The 21,458-nt window shown below is 39.3% G+C and overlaps 1 protein-coding gene across 1 annotated transcript; it reads left to right on the forward strand.

Annotated features, from left to right (window-relative positions):
- Nucleotides 1-874: 874 nt before the first annotated feature.
- CROT (carnitine O-octanoyltransferase) lies at nucleotides 875-19,376 on the forward strand. Its single transcript, XM_079301709.1, has 17 exons — nucleotides 875-985; nucleotides 1,487-1,691; nucleotides 7,515-7,639; nucleotides 8,562-8,743; nucleotides 8,927-9,051; nucleotides 9,658-9,766; nucleotides 10,719-10,812; nucleotides 10,906-11,031; nucleotides 11,472-11,573; nucleotides 12,198-12,281; nucleotides 12,383-12,490; nucleotides 12,738-12,868; nucleotides 14,194-14,317; nucleotides 16,135-16,213; nucleotides 17,000-17,093; nucleotides 17,270-17,389; nucleotides 18,450-19,376. Exons 2-17 carry the CDS (start codon nucleotides 1,577-1,579, stop codon nucleotides 18,568-18,570), a joined length of 1,839 nt encoding a protein of 612 aa, XP_079157835.1. The 5' UTR covers nucleotides 875-985; nucleotides 1,487-1,576; the 3' UTR covers nucleotides 18,571-19,376.
- The last annotated feature ends 2,082 nt before the right edge of the window (nucleotides 19,377-21,458 follow it).

The following is a 21,458-nucleotide window of genomic DNA, read 5'->3' on the forward strand; positions in this document are numbered from 1 at the left end:
ACAGGACATTGCAGGAATCACACCATCTGCCTGAGAGCATCTTCCAAACACTTCTTGAATTCTAGCAGCCTTGGCGCTGTCACAAATTTTCTCACGAATCTGCTCCAGTGCCCAACCACTCTCTGGGGGAAAGCCTTTTCCTAATATCCAGTCTAAACCTCTCCTGACAGAGCCTCAGGCCATTCCCTTGTTTCCTGTCACTGTCATCACACAGCAGAGTTCAGGGCCTGCCCCTTCTCTTCCCCTCACTACCAAGCTGTAACTGCAGTGGGGTCTCCCCTCGCTGTCCCCCGGGCTGATCAGACCAAGTGACCTCAGCCACTCCTCGTGTGGCTTCACCTCTAGGCCCTTCCCTATTTCCATAGCTCTCCTTTGGAAGCTCTCTAATAGCCTAAAGTCTCTTTTATGTTATGGCATCCAGAACTACCCCCAGCACTCACGGTGAGGCTGCCCCAGCTCAGAGCAGAGCATGACAACCCCTCCCTTGCCCTGCTGCTGATGCTGTGCCTGATGCCCCTCAGGACAGGGCTGGCCCTCCTGCCGGCCAGGGCACTGCTGGTTTATATTCAACCTTCCATCGACCAGGAATCCCAGACCGATGGAAATGGGGTCTCCAGCCTCTCATTCCCGTCTGCACGCCCGTCCAGAGTTGCCTCGTCCCAGGCGCAGAGCTACACTCGCCCTATTAAACTTCGCAGAGTTGGCGCCTGTCCGGCGCTCCAACTGGCCCGGGTGCCTTCGGGGGAGCCGGCAGCTCCTCCCCGCTTCCAGCTGTCCTTTTACCTGCACCGCCGGGCCCGGGGCACTCGGGACGGGCCAGGCCGCTCTCTCCGCCCCGCTTCCAGCTGTCCTTTTAGCTGCACCGCCGGGCCCGGGGCACTCGGGACAGGACAGGCCGCTCTCTCCGCCCCCGCGGCCGCTCCGCCCCGCGCCGCTTCCGGACCCGCTGCGGAGTGGGACAGGAGCGAAGGTGGTGGCCGGGGAGGTGGGCAGGGAGCCGGGGCTGGTGTGACCGGGCGAGCGGTGGTCCCCGCCGGGGTTGGTCCCCCCGTCATTCTTCGGGAGTGCGGGGCAGAGGGGTGGGCTCGGCCCGGCTCGGCCGGCTCCTTACACCCAGGCCCCGTCCGCCTGCGCCGTCCGAGGCTTTCCTCGATGCGGGCCCGGAGCCGCTGTAAACACCGCTGGGGTCGGGGCACGGCCGGGGGCTCGGAGGGGCCGCCAGCCGGGCTGCGGTGATTCTCCCTTACCCGGATTCCCTGTAGGCTCGGGCCCGTGTCCCGGGGCTGGCTGGCCGCTCCCTGGGGGAGAAAGCGGCGGTCCTCCAGCTGGTTAATGGAGACGGGCTGGGGAAAGCAGCAGGGGCCGCCTGGCCATCGCTGCCCCTGCCGCGTGTGCCTCTCCCGGCTGCAAGCCAGCGAGAAACCCTCGGTCCGTGCTTTGTCGGGGAGCGTTTCCTGATATCTGTCTTTTACCGTGTAAATGGCAGGAGGCCCGAGCGGGGGAGAGAACAGTGTTGGGCGATTTGTCATCGAACGTGGGCTTCGTGAATAGTCTGGTTGTGCTGCGGATCCGCAACATGGAAAAGCAAGTGCTTGGATCCTCAGAGGAGCGAACGTTTCAGTACCAAGATTCCCTGCCTTCCCTGCCAGTTCCTCCTCTTGATGAATCTTTGAGTAAATATCTTGATGCAGGTAATGACTTAATGTTGCAATGGTAGCATGTCGTGTGCTGTTGTAACCAGGCTAATCTGAAGATGTTTGCTAAGTGACTGTAGAGACAGCTTGTGCTGTAATTGGGGCGTGAGATACAGACAAGTTTAGAGTGCCAAAGGTCAGGCTTAAAACTGCCCAGCACAGTTTGAGTAAAAGTTTCCATTTAATCCCTAACTACCTTTCTTTAAGGGAATTTGGCATGTGGGAAAGTTAACTTTTTGGTTTGAGAGTGGATTTTTTTAAAACTTGTTTTTTCCTTCTCAAAGACAAAAAAAAAAAAAAAAAGGTTGCTCTACTGAAAGATACTTTACTCTTCACTTACAAATTTTAGTTTGCGTAGATGCTTTTTTATAACTTTGTTTGCCCAGTATTTTTTTAAAAAATCAGTTATTTAAAACTTTTCATACTTAATATTTGCAAGAAAGAACACTTATTAACTACATGGTAGTAGGAAAAAGCAGAGGTGAGCATTTTCACATAATTTAGCTTGGATACTTTCTGCCTTGACATGTTGACTAAAGAACATCACAGAAAATTTTTGTGACAGCATCAGTGTATGTGTATCTAGTTTTGTTTATAAGGAAGAAATGACTTGCTCGTTTTTTATTATATGTTTGGAATAATACATTTGGAAAAATACATTATGGGTATCTTGAGATTACTTTTTTATATTTCTCCAATAATTTTCAGAACTCTGGGACATGGAGTTTTTTTCTGGAACACCTGCTTTGTATCTTACCATCTTACAGGCTTACACAAATGCTAACAAAGTAAAATTTGGAGTTCTCTCCTTAGCAGAAGCATACTACACCAAATTTTCCCTTTCCCAAAATAGAATTCCTGAAGTTTACTCTGAGTTCCCATTTATTCTGAGTACTGGAAATGGCCTGCTTTGGTGTTCCTTACATCGTTTTTTGATGTAGAATGAAGTGGTGGGTTTTGGCAAAATTTTTTTTGTTTGTATATGTGTCTAAAATAATGGCCTCTCTTTGCTGTAATGCAGATTACTTAAAGTTGTGCTGCAAGAATAGAACCTGCAATAGCAGCATTGTTATTTAGTTTTGTAAACCCATCTGTCTCTCCAGGTTAATAAATAACTCTCTAATGGAGTGAGAAAATATGGCAGTGAATTTGTTTGCTCTTGTTTTCTGATTCTGATCTGTTTTCATAAATACCTTATTGCTTTACGTCCCAATACCTTATGTCCCTTTCTTTTTCATGCTGAAGTTAGTTGCTGCTTGCTCTTCCATATACAAAATCATTCTTTAGTTTTGATCACTGTTATTCTTCTTTAGTCTAACTGGTGGTAGAGAAAATTAGCCCAGCATTTGCCATAGTCTTCCCTTATACAAATATATTAAAGTGTGCAGGTCACAGTTCTAGATACAGCTCTGTGAATTTCATTGCTTAAGCTTGTCAACAATTCAGAACCTCTAAGTTATTCTTCACAGAGGCTTTAAATTAGTCCTGGGAAACCTTTCATTGGTTGGAGGAGGACTCTGGGCACTTGACATTAGTCAGGGTGCCTGCTGGTCTGTTTAGAGCTAACTAACTAGAAAAGCTGGACAAAGTATGTATCTGAATATGCCTTATTTAAGGCTCTACATTTGCTACCTCTTCTTTGAGTACCCCTTTTTTGAAAGTAAGTCTTGGGCACAGAAGTTGGCCACAGACTTGTTGTTCAGCCTTCCACCCCAGAGTCTGAGATTCAGAACATTAGACTCAACATGAAAGTATGAAAACTCAACCTTCCAGCTTCCCAGGATTCCTTAACTATGCAACTGAAGGTGTCTTTCATGGGATACTTGTTGTTCATGGGCAGAGCTGACCTCCTAATCAGAAAGAAAGACAAAATCTGTGGGCTGAAGAAATGCAAGAGAAGTTTCACTGAACTCTGGTGAGAAAGAGGCCAAATTCTGCTCCTTAACAAGGCTGGTTCTACATCTGATTAAATAGTTTTTAAATGGAAAGAGGCCTTGTAGTCATAGAATCGTGTAGGTTGGGAAGAGTTGGAGCAAATTTCTGCTCAAAGCTGGTCCAACTAGAGCATGTTGCTCACCACTTGTTTGGCCAGGTTTTGTTTACTTACAGGGATGGAGACTGTTTCATTGTAACCTGTTCTGGTGTTTGATCACCCCCTTATTGTGGGAGGGGGAAGAAAAACAACCAACAAACAAAAAAATCAGCAATTACCAAAAACCCCTTCCAAAAACTTTGTGTTTTCCATGTCAGAAATTTTCTGTATTTCTACCTTAATTCCTTTATATTTTCTCTTATCCTAAATATTTTTGTCTCTGAGAGGAATTATGCTTTATCTTCACCAGGACTTTCCATTCAGTTGAAGAGGGCAGCAAGGTCTTCTTCCCTTTGCATTCTCTTTGTAAGCTCAACAAACACAGTTCTCAGCCTCATCTCATTGTGCATTCCAGTTCCCTTGCAATCTTAGTAACCCTTTAGTGGTTTGACTAAGTTTATGAGAGGTCTTTTCCAGCCTAAATGATTCTATGAATTGAGACCAGAACCACATAATGTTGCTTCTTTTTAATTTTCTGTGTGAATATTGCTCTGTAATGACTTTGTATCCTGAATAACAGAGGGTAATCATCCTCTCTTTCAATAGTGTATAATAATAAGGTCATTTTCTGGGAAACCTAGTGTTGGACTACCCTCAGTGGGGCAAGACTTTCAGCTTCAGGGTGAAAACTGTAATCTGCAAAAGAGTGAAGGTGAATGGCTCTGCTGCAATTGCTTCTTTTTTCATTTGTGTTCACAAATGATAGTGTGCAATTCAAGCTGCATCTAGATGAGGTCTAGATGTGGTAGCTACTGCCTGAATGTGCATAGCTGATCTTCTGTGCTGGAGGTGTAAGGAGAATCCTGGTACCTTTCTAGTTGTGATAGTGTTGTAGTGGAATTTTGTAAGTCCCAATGCAATTTAAACACTAACATTATATGGTCATACTTGAAAGTAGATGTTCTGTCTTGCTGCCTAAGGTTGTCAGGATGTGTTTTAAAACACATTTGTAGGTAATATTTGGCCCTCAGTCTGTGTTTGTCCTGTGGAATAGAAAAGCTATAACTAGGACTTGCATTATTGCTGTGGAATACCCTAAGGAGACCAGAATGTATCTGGAAATGGATCCTTACCTTTCACCTTAGGACAGGTGCAAAATACTGAAATGCCTTATATAATTAGGATTAAAATGGAATTATTTTGGGGTGAGGATGACTTACCCTTGTTAGAAAAGGATCAGCACTGAACAGATTAGACATGAAAAACTACGTGGGTCCTGTTGGGATGTGTCCATGAATGCTGAGGGAGATGACCTTTGTCTTGAGAGGTTGCTTCTGTTAATCTTTGAGAGTTCATGATTACTGGTGAAGGTTCCTGAGGAAAGGAAGAAAGCAGATGTTACTGTTGTCTTCAGGAAGGAAAAGAAAGAAGATTTGGGTTAACTACAGGCTGATCAATCTTACTTTCATTCCTGGGAATCCTTGACAATTAATCATGAAAACCATTTCTGAGCATATGAAGGACAAGAAGGTAATTGGGAATGGGCAGCATGGGTTTCTGAAGAGGAAATTTTGACCAACATAGTTGCCTTTTATGATGAGGTGACTGTCTAACTAGATGAAGGAGGAAGAATGGAGATTGTTTATATAGACTTTAGCAAGGCTTCTGGCACATCAAAAGTTAAAAAAAAAATCTTCATAGATGAACTAATAATATATGGACTAGGTAGAGGACAATCAGATGGACTGGAAATTGTATCATCTGCTGGGCTGAAAGGTTTGTGATCAGCAACACATATGGCAGCTCTAGGCCAGTCTCTGATGGTGTACACCAGGGGTCCAGTAATTTTTAATATGGTCATTAGTGGTGATGGGACATGCACGATGGGGCAGAGTACACTCAGAATTTACTCTGAGTTTGGGAGCTTCCAAAGCTGGAAGGACTGGCTGATGCAGCAGATGGTTGTTATGCCATCAGAGGCAGCTTGATAGGCTGGAGGAACAGGTAGCAGGAGCCTTGTGAAGCTCAGCAAACACAGGGAAATGCCAAGTCATTCACCTAGGAAACAGTAATTTGCCACAGCAGCACAAGCTGGGGCCTAGTGCCTGGATGCAGAAGAGCCCCTGGGGTCTGTTAGACATGAACCAGCATGTGGCCTTGCAGCAAGGCATGTCAGTAGCCTTTGGGACTCCTTATAGAAGGTGCATTGCCAGCAGGTACAGAGAAGTGATCCTTTCCCTTAGTCCTGGGGGGGACACATCTGCAGTTCTGTGTGTTTCTGGGCTCCCTGTACAAGTGAGCTATGGACTGAAATGAGCCCAGAGAGCGGCTGTGACAGTGATGAAGGTCTTGGATTATCTGACATATGAGAAGAGACAGAGAAAGATAGGGTTGTTCAGATCTTTGCAATATGTGTGACTACTCCTTGTTGCTGAGGAGTAAATAAGATAGAGCCAGACATCATAGTAATATCCAGTGACAGAATAAGAGATGATGGGCACAAACTGAAATACAAGAAATTCCTTTGGAGCATAAGAAAACTCCTCTTATTGCAACAGTGATCAAGCAGTGAACAGGCTGCTACCAAGGTGGTTGTAGAGTCTTCATCCTCAGAGATATTTAAAACTCAGCACAGTCCTGAGCAACTTGCTGCAACTGACCCTACAGAGATTAAATGTTGGACAAGATGATCACAAGGTTTGTTGAGAAGAGAACAATAGTGGTTGCAGGCAAGCAGGCATGATTGCAGAAAGACAGAGCTAAGATTTAATGCTTACTTAGCTTTACTAAGTATTTGAGACCTTGCCCTGCTGAAACTCGGTTGTTGCAGATACTTGTTTACATTTTTGTAATTGTGTATCTTTCTTTATTTCTTAACAGGGTTAAGAAATTGATTACAGGGTTACCAGTAGCAAGAAAGTAACTAATGGTAGAGTCTAGCAGCCTCAAAAATTACTTGGACCTCATTGTGTAGGCCTTGAATCACTAGGAACACACCTCACACACAACCCTCCATTCTGTTTCCTATGATTTCACAATCTAAGTATAAATATAACAGAAAATACATTATACACCAGGTGAGTATAGGAAAAAATGAGATGTGCCTGTATGGAAAATGATATCAGCAGTGCCTGTTACTGACCATAAATTTGATGGTCAAAAGTCTTTAAAGAGTGTTTAGTTTAAAATAATGACTGGTTTTGCAGATGTTTATGAAAGACTTTGGCCTATAATGCACATGATCTGAGAGAAAACCAAAAGGATTTAAAACCAGAAAAACTGTCTACCAGTAACTCCATTTGCTGTCAATAAAAAGTGTATATAACACAGGGACAGTGAATGAGAATTGATGGGCAAGTTGCTTGTAGACCATGAATGGACTTGAAAATACAGGCAAGTAGCTTGTAGTTGGTGCAGTAGGGTGACAGACGTGTACGTTCCATGTTTTAATTTACAAAGTTCCTGTAAATTTCATTACTTGGTAGAACTCCATAGTACTTACAGATGTAAATGTATTTGATTTAGTTATCTGTTAGGCATTTCAGGTTTTCAGCAATTACTTTAGTCTGCTATCATCTGTATTTATTTAAAAGTATGTATTTATGTTTTATTAGAACATACTGATTTATTTACAGATTTTTGAGAGGTGTTTAAAAGGTCTTTTCCCTTCAAATACTTGTTTTAGAAAAATTAATTCTCATTCACTCCCTTGCCTGTGGATATCTGGATCTTGGAAAAAAATCTTAGTATGCAATTGTCTTTAAAATAAAAACATTTTCCTTTTACAGTGAAGCCATTTTTAAATGAAGAAGAATATCAAAGAACCAAGGATATAGTTAAAAAATTTGAAAATGGCATTGGAAAAGAGTTGCATCAGAAATTACTGGAAAGAGCTAAAATGAGAAGGAATTGGGTGCGTATTTAGATGTATAAGAAATCATAATTCAATGTAAGAAATCTTAATTTAACTTGTGGAAAGCTGGTTATTCAGGATGTAACTCAAAGAATCATTTAACTTTGTAAAATCTTTAAATCTTCTTTACGTCAACCACTTGACCCGGATATGAAATCTTACTCACATACATGTAATTTGTTTTTTTCAATGCTGAGTGACTAAGAGAGCTCACTAACTGAAATTTTAAGTTATTTACCAGCTTTTGAATGCTTTCTATGTCAGTCTCTCTTTCTGTGACATCTGTTCCTTCTCTCTCAACCCTGCAACAAAGCCCAAAAACAAAGAAAAAAATCCAACAAAACCAGACCTGGAATCCGGAGTTTAGTTTCTTTCTTTTTCTTCCCAGAAGGAAGTTATGTGATAACTTTTTAAAGTTATCTTTCAACAGAGGAAGAGATACAAGGAAAGTCATTATCACATGGTATTCATGAATCTAAATCCTAACAAGACACACTCCAGAGTGGAGATTTTCAGATGGTGGCAGAAAACGTACATTATAAACTGTCTCTTTCAAATTCCTTCTCAACATAAGTCTAGTTTCCTTCTATTCCTCATGGAGTAGCCTGTGATATTCACAGCAGCTACACCCGACAACTGCAAGAGTTTAAGATGATGAATATCAGGGAAGAAATACCATAATTTATAGTTTAATATTCTTAAGCAGCATTGAATTTTATTTCAAGCTTGAAAAGAGAAGAGCTAAATGTGTCATTATCTTCATCAATTAGTTTTGAACCACTGTCCTGCCTTGTGTTATATAGGATCTACTATTCAGAGTATTAAAATAAACAAGTAAAAAGCAGACAATTGAACAGTTATGTAATTATTAGAGTATTAATGCATAGCAGTAAGTTCTGATGTTTAACATTTTTCATTTCAGCTGGAGGACTGGTGGCTGAATGTGGCTTATCTTGATCTTCGCATCTCGACACAAATACACTGTAATATGGGAGGCCCTGGTCCCTATATTGAACACTGCTGGCCACCAAAAGAGGGCACTCAGATAAACAGAGCATGTGTAAATATATGGCACACCCTGAAATACTGGGATCTATTACGAGCGTAAGACTTTAAGAAAAAACAATTGATCCTGAATATTGAACGTCTGTGTCTCCCTTAATTGCATATGTGTGTTCATGTCCATTGGCCTGCATTCTTTGCCATAATAGACAGGTTTGTCTTACCTTGTCTTAATTCCATCATTGTGATTTCTCTTGCTTAATGTTGCTGTGTTTGTTACTACAGAGAGAAGGTTGCCATAGAGAGATCTGGGAATAATGTTCTGGACATGAACCAATTTCGAATGCTTTTCTGCACTTGCAAAATTCCTGGACTTACCAGAGACTCTCTCAGCAGTTATTTTAAAACTGGTAAACAAATGAAAATTGGGGGTTAATACAAACAAGTGATTTTTATTAATATGCTGAAGGAGTGGTCAATTTAATCATCAAGTTCTTGCTTTCTTGAGTGCTAAATCAGCTACTGGTTGTAGAGTGTTTATATAATGAAGTAAAGAAGGTATCTCATCTAGAAATTACCTTTTTGATCCAATATTTAGTCCTTATCAAATAAGAGTAAAAGAAAACTCTGCTTCAAATTGTTGTGTAACCAGCCTGATGCCTATAGTAAGCATGACAGCATTAAGAATTGAGGAAAGACAAATTCTGTGTGTTATATGTATGTGTGGATTCAGCAAGGAACACTTATTTCAGCAGAGGGAATTTGGGCCTACAAGAAACACAAATACATTTTTAATTTAAATAAAATTTGCTGTTAGATTCATTAGAACATAACATTAGAACAATGACTTGAAGCAGTTTAAAACAAAGTTACGAGTGACTTCTGTTGGCTTTTAAAATGTCTTGAAGTTTGCAGAATTGAACAAAAAAGAGTCTGTAGGACTTGCTGAGTTTTTCCTGTATCTGTCACTTTGTCCCCAAGCTTGGATTTTCATTTATTCCTGTTTTTCATTTCAGAGGCTGAAGGTGAATGTCCATCTCACTTGATAGTCCTGTGTCGAGGCCGAGTATTTGCATTTGATGCTATGCATGAAGGCAGCATGCTGACTCCTCCAGAGATTTTCAGGTTTTCAAAATGTTTATTTTAAATGAGCTATTTTATATTTAAGCTACATACAAAAGAGGCTCTTTTTTTCCATTCCCTTGACCCCAGAGAATTAGGTATGAGTGAGACTGCAGTTTCTCCTTTAGCTAAAAGGTTCAGATTTGAGTAAATCCTTGTTCTGTGGATGGCAGCTTCTTTCCATGTACTATTGTAATACATCTGTAGAGCATCATACAAAAGGGCTAAAAGAAGATACTTCAGTAGGAAATACCATTTTTTCTGCTTTCTTTATGTGGAATTAGTAGGATTACAACTATCATCATTCTTTCCAGGTACAATTTGCACTGCTACTTAATCATATCAAAGTTGATGCACTCTCATGTGTTGAACTCTCCTGTTACACACATTTGTAGTTTCAACATAAGTCTCTTGTGACTGATTTGGGATCTATATGCATCTCCTTACTAAAGAAGGGTTGTTAATTTTGCCAGGGAATAACTTAATGCAAAGAGGAAGATAGGAAGGGGATTGTTCTTGTATAGTTCAGAATCTACATTCAGGATGTACTGCAGCAAGAGTTCTGCTTCAAGGTTTATCTTGAGAGGAAGGTTTGCCCTGTATGTGATTAGTTGCTGTAAAGCTGCAGTATGGCAGATGTCTGCTGCTCTGAAGTCTCAACCTGTGCTGTAGGAGTCTTAAATCTAGTTTTAAATTAAGTGTGTAATAGTACTTTAGCACTATGATTGTTCATGTGTGTTTGTACTGGGCTCATAGGTGCTGAGTGACTGAAAACTGAGCAGGTCTTCAATTGTCCTTAGAATCTAGGGGAGCTGATTCATGCTTCCTGAAAATTCACACTGGCTTGTGAATGTCAGGCCAAAATTCCAGCTTTGCAAAAAAAGAGAGAGATGCAAGATGACTTTTACCTTCTCTCCATCTGTTGTTAACTTCAGTTTTTTAAATCTTCTTAAAGACAACTTACATATATACAGGAGAGATGCTATAGTGAACCAGATGGACCAGGACTGGCTGTCCTAACAAGCAATGAAAGGACCAAATGGGCAGAGGTAAGAATTCTTCAGTAGCTGGTTCCTGGGAAAAGCATTGTGATCATTGGAAAAGCATTATTTCAATTAGCTTTGTCTTTTCATGCCTTCTAGTTACGGGAATATTTGATTCGTCTTGATCCAAAGAACTTGAGTCTTCTGGAAAAAATTCAAAGCAGTTTGTTTGTGGTTGGCCTTGATGATGCTAGTCCCCATGCAACTCCTGAGGACTACACCGAGGTAGCTAAGAATTTTTGATAATTCATATCTGATCATCTTTACATAAAAATTTCTCCTGCCTGTATATGGAAGTAGCAGCTCTTGCTCTTTCAGAACACTAAAAATGAAGCAGATAAATATGAAAAAATGTACTTTTTTGTTCCATAGGAAAACTTAGACGGTTTTAATAGTTAGGATATTGGAAATAGGAATGGCTGAAATCTACTTTCATAACTTTCTAGCCCTCTATACTTCAGGTTCTTGAAAGACACAGGAATTAGCTTTTTATCACACTTCTAATTAGTAACTTGGCCCTATAATCATGTTTCATCTTGAACTGGATGAAAACATCATCTGTCAGGGAGGTCTTGCCATCTTAATGTAGACTAGGTTTATCTTACAAAGATTGGCAGTGTTCTTGGTGTTTTATAAGACTTCACAGTGTGTTCCTTCTGCTTTAGCTTACAAGGCTGGGCGTAGCAGGTGATCCTACTGTGCGCTGGGGAGATAAATCCTACAATAGCATATTCTTTTCCAATGGAACCTGTAGTGCATTCTGTGATGTAAGTTAAATTCTTTTCATCTTTTGAATATTTATTTACTGAATTTCCCCCTTCAGAGTATTATTTTAAGTGCTTAATGTGTTAGTCTTTAGTATAGCCTTGTTTACATGGCACCTCGTCTGGTAGGTTTCCAAAAGCAGTCTGCTTTCTCATGATCTTTGCTCTCTCATGGTGTTTGCTATTATACCATTCTTGAATTAACAACAGGATCTGAAGTCATAATCTTATTTCTGAAAGTATTTAATAAGGAGTTTCCAAGGAAAAAATACAATGCACAAGAAGACTTAAAATTAAGTCTTTGTTTGATGTATCCATTTGAACAGCTGTGTTTTTTTTTAACTTATGGTTTTTAAACTTATTATTGCATGGCCAAAAGGGCTTATATTTTTCCTTGAATCTGCCTTTTCATGGCAGTAGTACATTGTGCCTTCTTGTCCAGATGCAGAGCAGTTAAAACGGTGCATGGACTTAAAATACTTCTGTATTTATTGCAGAACTATAAAACAAGTACAACACTGTGCAGTAAATCTGTTGGACTACAGAAAAAGAGTGGGATAGGGAAAAAAGCAGAAGTTTGATCTTCTGGCTTTATGCAAAGTAATGTAATCTCTTCTCTGATTCTAGCATTCTCCTTTTGATGCCATGGCTTTAATTACCATGTTGTCTTATGCTGAAAAGAAGATTATTGAAAATGAGGGAAAATGGAAGGTATCTATCCTTTATAAACTGTCAAAGTTATCAGTTAATGTGTCTTTTCTTATGGATAATATTTTCTGTTTGTGTCTTTCTTTCTGTCTTTATCTTCCCAGGGATCAGATAATGTGAGGGATATTCCATGGCCAGAGGAACTTGTATTCACAGTGGATCAAAAAATTATAAATGAAATTGGATATACTAAAGAACTGTATTACAAAAAGGTGAAATTTACTCCTGGTTCTTCTAGTTGTTACTGATACTATTTTTTTCTTCATTGTATTGCATGTTTTTAGTTGGTCTTTTTTCATTCTGGAGAGCAGGAATGAATATATTACTGATTAATTGATGAATTGAACACCATGGTTAAATTTGTTATGTTGTGGTTTATGCTGAGTGTGTTTTATTTGCAGTGGACCAAGTTGTGATATTTCTTGACTTCTGTTGTTTTTTCCTCCTTTGGTATGACAGGTATCTGACTTGCAGCTGGTGTCTTATGCCTTCACATCCTTTGGCAAAGCATTGATTAGAAAGAGAAAACTTCATCCCGATACATTTGTGCAGCTTGCCCTTCAGCTTGCTTATTACAAATGCCATGGACGGTAAGAAAATACCAGACTAGGAATAAAAAACTAGTTTCTTGAGTAGAGATGTGGTTTTGAAAAGTTAGTATGTAATTTGCCATGGGGATTTAAGAATGAAGAACTAAGGAGTTTTTACAGTAACAATTGCATAGAGCCATACTTGCTTCAGAAGAATTATGTTCTTGTGCCCACAGGGATAATGCATATGCATACTATGGAATGGGTGACAGAACACAGTCTGTGAGAACTTGAACTTATGCCAAACAAAGGAAACGCTTGGGTGAACACAAAATGCACTGTGGGTCAGGATTCACTAATGTCAAATAGTTGCTCTAATGTAGAAGAGAGTTTTGTCTGTGGCTTGTGACAGCCATCAGTAAAGTTTTTCATCTTCTAAGCCTGTGAAAGGCCTCACAAACTTCAGTGTCTTACTTTGTTTAGCAATATTGGATGTGAAGGTTTGGGCAGAATAATAGAGATGGAGATAGGCACTTAAAGAGTCACTGCCTCTGCATTTTTGGATGTGGCATTTAATTCTGTATTATTGATTAAAAGGTGTCATTGTTCTCGTAACTGGTGTTCCCAAATTTCTGTTAGCTAACTAGCATTCATTATATGGCTTGTGTAAGTCATTCCTGGCCAGCAGAGAATTGCTTGCTTCAGAAGGAGGAGGGTTTCTTCATAGGAGTGTGATGTTTAGTCACTGGTGAGATGTAGCTCATCATAACAAAGGTTGGTAGATCTTGGTTTTCTGAACATCAGGACATTAATTATCTGACTAATATAGCCTTGGTCTGTTGTAAACATGCAAGTATGTTTTATGTAGGTTGTATAACAAGTGTCATAGACATAGACTATAAGTATATAGACTGTCATAGAGCCATGTAAAAGCTGGATGGCTGTCAGAATGAGGCAGAGAAAGTTTTGACCTTTTCCCTCTAAATGCTTTGGAACACATTGCTTATTTCAACTGTGTCTCTTAATTTATGAGGGTTTGGATGGTGTAGGTGGAAGTATACAGTGAAACTGAAGCTTGTGTAATTTCAGCTATTTTTGCTGGAGGATGGTAAATCTGTAGTCTGCAGAAAATATCCATGGCAATGCAGACTTTTCAAGGTATGATTATAGTCCTGGCACTTTTTTTCAGTCATCTGTCCCATAAAAGCATACAGAGTTGCTTTGTGGGCTCTTTTTCAGACATATAGCTTAAAGAAAATTAAGGGATTTCTGGTACTTGTAACTGTAGCTAGATGTACAAGATCTTGTGCAGAACTTCTTTAGTCCTAGGTAGCAAACAGTTTTGTTAGGTTACTGAGACACTCTTCCCCAATTTTTGTTCTTAGTCCGGGCTGCTGTTACGAAACTGCCATGACCAGGCGTTTCTATCATGGCCGCACAGAGACCATAAGATCATGTACTGTGGAAGCAGTGGAATGGTGCAAGTCCATGCTGGATCCTTCTGAAAGTGTAAATACTGAAATCCTACTTTTAATTACTATGTATTTAGAAGGCCTGTCATCTGAACCACTTCAAACTTGTTTTTCTGTAGTCTCATTAATGGGAGTTGGTACCTTTCCAAGGAGACAAATTTCAAATGTTGAGTTGCTTGAACTCTGATTCTGGTCATTTTGACTGAGCTGTGCTGTCATGTGTGGGCTTGCTGGTTTTCTGTGCTATTTGCATTTTGAGTTCAAGAATGTAACTATCTTAAATTCCATTCACACTGATTTATTTTACACCTCAAAAAGTTACTGGGCTGGGGCCAAAGTATTCTGCTGTGCAGTTGTTCTGTTGTTTTAATTTTCAAGTGAAATCAGGAAATGTTTATCTAATAGTTGCATCTGAGAGCAAGATTGAAAGCTGTTTGTGTCCTAGTGGTAACAGGGGTGTATTCCAGAGTTTGTCTCTGAGTAGCTGAACCAGAGACCTTTTTTTTCCCAGCAACTACCCTCTGGTGCTTGGCTGGCAAAGCAGGTCATGCCTTGCTTGCCAAGAAAGAGCTCTACTAAAGCTCTTTCTGTTGCCCTCACTGTACATTTCTCAGAGCCTGAGAAATTAAGCATGAAGAAGGTTTTTGAGACAAAGGGCAACACATCTTTAGAAAAATTAAAGGTTCTATATTTTTAATGCATGGAGGAAGACAGCTGTCAGAAAGCATGTGTGATTAATAACTCTGGTCTTTAAGAGGACATTTTCCTGGTCTTCACTGACTTCTTTTGGCATGTACTGCAGTTTTAAAGCTCAGTTTTCTGGCCATCTTCCAAATCTGCTTTCTTATTCCAAATATGGATTCCTATTTTTTTCCTGCTACTCAGTTACTTTCTAACCGATTATCAGGCTTCTGTGGTTACTACTACTAAGTTTCAACACTTACTGTGGTCTTTTTCTCTTTGTAATGTTGAATAGCATCTCCACATATCTCCCTATAGTTGCTTTGTTTGTTTGTTTTTTAATACTAACTCCTGAAACTCAAAAAAATCTGTTCAATAGTATTGAAATTAACATGCTTAGAAGTCTGCCTTTATGTAATTTTTTATACTTTAAAGTCAGATGCTTGGAAATAATCCTTTTGTCTCAAATTTTCTCTTGCCCTTTGTCAGCTTGGTAGCTTGATTTTTAGCAAATTGAGTGACTGCTGTCCTTGTTGCACATTCTCTGCTGCATCCTCCTGTGTGATGAATAAAAGGATAAATAGTGCTTCTTAAGTAGTCAAAGAGCTATCAAGATCTAAGGTCTTAGAAGTGAAGGTCTTGAGCATCTAGGACTGTTTCTCAAGGTCTCCTTTACAGAAACCATGTTATTTGTATTCTCTCTGGCTTTAATATGTAAGTTTTAATATAAACTTGAAAAAACCTTAATGTTGGGCAGAATGGCAATCAGCAGAGAACATTTGGGAATGCACCTAGTGTCCTTCTGAATAAATGGTATTGTAGTAGGTTTTTGGGTTTGATTATTCTAGTTCACACTGGTTCCTTTCCATTGTTTCAGATTATTTGGGAAAGAGCAGGAGGTTTAGAATATTGTTCATTTCAAAAGTGATCTGAGTAAGAGATCAGAGATACAGGAAACAAACAAGCACATTTTCCTGAAAAGGGAATTTGGGCTTGGGAGAAAGGGTTTGAAAGGGTTTTCAAGTTCCTCCATTTTCTTCTATCTAAAATAGTTAGAAACTATGAGAGGGAAAAACCTGCTAATCTGTGATTGCTGATGTGTTACTCATTTGGATTGATTTTTCTATTTCTCTTTTCCTTTCTTTTTTATTCTGTCTCTGCCCTACTTTATAGAATTATCAACGGCTACAACTGATGCATAAGGCATTTGCAAAGCACAATAAAATGAGGAAAGAATGTGAAAATGGAAAAGGTACTCTGGGATCAAAATTTCTGTGTCTTTTTCATGTGGGTGAAAAGGGAATTTCATTGTATGCTAGTACATTTTCTATCTCCTTATTTTCAACCTGAATAAAAACTACTCCTTAACATTTTATACTTTAATTTTGGGGAGAAGAACTAAAACCTAGTCTTTGCACCCATCCTTGTACCCCAAAAACTGGTACAATTGGAATATTTATTCATTTTTTCTGCCAGCTAAACATTACTTTGGAGTACCTTCCAGTCAAATATGTGCTTGGCTGAAAAGTGAAAAAGGTAGTCTTTAGGACACAGGAGAGATTTGGATGAGACTCTAATCCAGCTGTGTTAGTGCTGTACACTATTCTGTGACTAAGAAGGAGTGGCTGGGAAATGAACCTGATGAATTTCATACTCTCTCCAGCCTTCTTGTTGTGTTATCACAATTCAGAGCAGTTGAAAAGCGTTTTTGCTGTGTTGGCATAATTGCCCATGGGCCTTTTCCACTGTGAGGAATTCTTCCTCCTTGACTGAAGTTTTCTTGGATTTTGTTTTCCACAGGAACTGGGCTGGGTCTCTGTTACTTAAGTAATTTGCTTTTGAGCTCAGTGTTGCAGGTTGAAAGTGTTGAAGACCTCTTAGATCAAACATATGGGAAATGTTTTTGGATGCTGCAATATGATGCTGTTATTTATCTGTCCTTCAACTGCTATTTGAGCTCCCACCTGTCCAAACCAGAAGAAGCAGAAAAACTGGGAATGCTACTGTTAAAGATGCAGTATTTGCATTTATTTGACAGGCTTTGATCGTCATCTTCTGGGTCTCCTGCTGATAGCACAGGAGCAAGGACTGCCAGTGCCAGAACTGTATGGGGATAAAGCCTTCACAGCCAGGTAATTCATCTTCTTGTGCCATGCGAAGTTGTGTCCCTTGATAGCAAGGCCTTTTTTTACACTGGTCTTATGTGTGCTGATGTCTTGATCTCTACAACCAAATAACTGTTTTGTCAAAGTCACTTTATTTTAGATTATTTTCAAAAGTGCTGCTTTTGTTTTGTGTTGTTTCACAGTGGAGGAGGTGGGAATTTTGTTCTTTCAACTAGTCTGACTGGCTACACTAGATTTAGTGGATCTGCACTCCCTATGGTACAACATGGCTATGGCTTTTTTTATTCAATTAGAGATGACAGGTAAGGATATAATTTCATTTTGGATATGACTCTGCATTTTTCACAAAGGAAAAGACAGCTAACAGCTAGAATGAGGAGAGGAAAATGCCCAAGAAATATGGCTGAATGTGTCAGAAGAGATTGAGAAGTGAGGTACACGGGAATAGAGGCATTGGCATTCTGGGAAAGCACGTGTAGGAGGAAGAAGGAGTGGTGGAGGGCAAGTGAGCACCAAGATACTGCCAGCAAGCAGAAATAAAGAGTAGGGAAGGTGAAAGAAGAGAGCAACGAAAGAACTTTAAAATGGATTAACTTTGAAATAGGCTGTCATTTAAGAGATCATTTTGTGACATGTAAAGGTGTTTTTTGGCTGAGCTAGAGCAGATAAGAGGACAGGTGAGCACACTGCCTATCATTCTTGGCACTGACACACATCTTGACTCAAACCAGACCTTTTTGACAAGGAGAAGCTAAAACATTTGACTTCACTTCTCCAAAAATCATACGATTTGAAAAGATCCAACTTAGGCTTAACTGGTATTATGGACAAAAATTACTGCTTTTTTATGAAATCTAACACTACCTTGGTTAGAATGCGTAGAGATAAATTGCTAGTTTAGGTGTAATTCAAATAACTTTTTCCTAAAGTTAGGGAGGGGTTGTGTGCCCATTCAAATCAGTTTGATCTATGATCTATGGATCTTTAAACAAATAGAACTAGATCAAGATATGCCTTTTATTAGATAAATAGAAAAGAAGTACCTAAAACCTTTAACTAATTGCAGAAAAAGAAGAAATATAATTCACAGCATTTTCAAATATAAACAGAAAAGTTGTGTCACTGTGTCTGTAGTAAGAGGTATTTAAATCAAAGTATCTGATTTTAAGATCTGTCAACATTATTGCTTACTGAAGGCACTAAGAATCTGAGTCCTCTTTTAATGTTGAGACAGCATGTTTATTTGACAATTTTTACTTCAGAATTTATGTGAATAATTCCACATTGCAGGACAATTTGTGTGACTTTATCCTAGACCTTGACAATTAAGCTCAGTGACTTCACTGTTTTCTATATTGGTAGGATTGTTACTACGTGTTCTTCTTGGAAATCCTGTCCAGATACTGATGCAGAAGTGCTGTGCAGAACTCTGTTCCAGTGTTTCCATGATGTGCTGCAGTTAACAGTTACAGCTCAGCTGTAAGCTTGATAATGATGTAAGAGGCTTTGCAGATTGTGTGTAGTACTTAAAAATGAAATGCTACTCAAGAGTACTGTTATATCCAAGACATTTAATGATCTATGTGACATTTATCTATTTGTATGAGATTTACTGTGGTAACATTACCCATTTAAGAATAATGTAGCCATTTGCAACAGCAATGCAAGCAGTAGTACCTTATCTGTGTAGAACAATGCAATATTAAATATGCCACAACAATGCAAACATACTTAGGGATGAGATGTTAGAGTGGAAAATTGATGGGAGACCTGTATTTATGACCTTAGTAGTCACATGTAGAATAGTTTGTAGTCTACCAATAGTGATTATGACAGTGGAGCACTTAATTGTGTACTTAAAAGTAACCACACTATGCCCTTATGTGATTATGCTTCCTATTCAGAGTGATTAATGAAACAGAATGCCTCCATCAGGTTATGTGGTATTTTATGAGTTACCTTTCATTTTTTTGCTATCAGGATTATACCAAATAAATGCTGTATCTGTGGATGGGGATGTTCCCACTACATTTGTAATATGAGAGTGCTATAGTTTGAAGTATTTTGAAAAAGAATCACTCAATAATAAAGATAGAAAGCAGCACAAGTTTCAAATTTCTCAGTTTTCATCCTCTAGTGAACTGTGAATATCTGCTGCTTTACACTAATAATGCACAATAAAAGTAAGCACTGAATACAGTTTGATACAGTTCTCAGGATTTTAATACTTGATTCCTCTGAGCAACTTTGTATTTTCCTATTATAGAAATAAAGTTTTCTAAAAATCAACCTTGTCTTAATTAATGGCTGGATGGATTAACATAGTGGAGCAACATAGTGAGAGAGAGATGATCTTGGTGACAGGTGAATTTGAAACAGAGGTTCTGAAAAAAACAAACCCATTGTTTTTTCTGTGCTTTTTAGAGTTTCAGAGAGCTCAAATACTATTATTTATTTTACAGAAACAATTTTCAGGTAACACAGAACCAGACTCTTTGCCCTCTTTGCATATTTTTCGTTTACATTAGCAAGAACACTTTCCCTTTTAATTTCCTCTCTCAATGCCTGACACTTCCCTACAGTCCAGGCTGTGTTACATTGTGTCTTGATGTCTCAAAAAATGATCTCCTCATTTCAGCTTTTGTTTTCTTTGCCTTTACTGAGCTACCTGTACATCTTAATTACATCTGACAACCATTCAGTGTCTAATAGTTTGAGATCTTCCAAAACTCATATAGAGAAAGAATCCATCTCTATTCTGTAATGCTTACAACAACCCCCCCTTTTTCTCATTTACTTTCTCAGAAGTAAATGTCTTTCTCAGATCTCATGGGCAGTGAAGCCTGTGTCTTTGTTATGCTGTGATATCTGTGAGATAGATTAGGATTTTGGATCAAGCTATGAGTGGGTATTTTTATTCTAAGATCTGTCTGATAGTTACAACCTTTCACCCTTCAGTTGAGTTAGTAAACTGTTGCAGTTGTGATAAGGATAGTTTTCTTTGAACATCCATTCCAAACAGCCTGGAGCCTGATGAAGGGTGTAATTTCACATTTATTTGCATTTATTTTCTATACACCTACTCCTGCCTTTCTGAGGATTTCTGGAAACATAGAAATCCTGACAGAAATACAGAAAAAGGACAACTTTTTCAGAAAGTGAATCATTGAGAAATGGCATTAAATCACCAGCATAACCAGAATTTCCTGTTCAGCTGACACTGTCTGAGCCTTGCCTAGAGAAACAGAAGCCAGAAGAGTATCCAAGGAGAACAAATTTAAATTCTGCGAATTGTTAGGGCTGCTCATGTTCTGTGGATGCATGAATTCATGAATGTGGGTAATAATTTCCTTGTTGTGTAAGGCATTTTGTCTCCAGTGCCTCTGCCCTCAAAGCTTCCCTGGTTTTGTGTCCTTCTCCATGGGCACAGATGCTCTGTGCTGCAGAGCTGATCTCACTGCCTGGAGCTCTCCACCCAGTCCTTTGCTTTCAGTTTGGCAAATCTGTGAGGCTTTTTCAGGACTGCTTTGTACTCTTTAATTTGAGCAACTATGAATTTTGTACTGGTGAAAGAGGATTGGGTTCTTAAAGCAAATGTGCTTCAGTTATTTATTAGTTATGGGTTTTAAGGAAACTATTTATGGAATTGTACCAAAACCACATGTATTGAAATATCCTTATTAGTCTTTATCTAAAAGACTGAACCAGCTGTGTAGCTACAATTCAACAGCTGGTACTGCCCACTCTCATGCATTTTGTGTCTCATTTTGAACATTGATCAGAGAAGAGTTAGATGCCTTTTTCAGTCCAGAGCTGCTGCTGAATCTCTTGCTCTACAACACTGCACTCTGAGCCACAGCAATTTTGTCTGCATTATGGATAGTGGAGAGATGGTGACCTTTACTTTATCTGGCAGTTCCTGATAGTCTGCACAATGGAAAAACCAAAAGGTGAATTCAAAACTAATACAGCAGCTGTTCCCACCTTTGGTGCCTCTGGTCTGTTATCTGTGATAGAACAATGGCAGAGGTGATGCTTCTGTGGCCTTGCAGATGAAAAGTTTTATCCTGATAATTAGCTCAGGTTCCTGTTTGTACATCTGGGATGGGGACAGGAGTGCTCACTTGCCCTGGAAATCAGGTCAAACAGACTTTTCCAGGGTCACAGCCTGGCCCTTCTTTTCTGCTGCAAGCAGGTCTTAATTGATTAGTTTCAGAAATTGTCTCAAACAAATTGTCTTGTCCTGTTTGACAAGTCATGCACTTTCTGGCTCACTTTTAGCATGCTCCAAGTTCAGTCTCACTCATTAAATAACTGCAACTTCATCCACCAAAGAGTTCCATATAATCAAATAACATGCTGGATAATTTT

Source organism: Erithacus rubecula (assembly GCF_903797595.1).
Source record: "Erithacus rubecula genome assembly, chromosome: 3".
In the NCBI taxonomy this organism is placed as follows: domain Eukaryota; kingdom Metazoa; phylum Chordata; class Aves; order Passeriformes; family Muscicapidae; genus Erithacus; species Erithacus rubecula.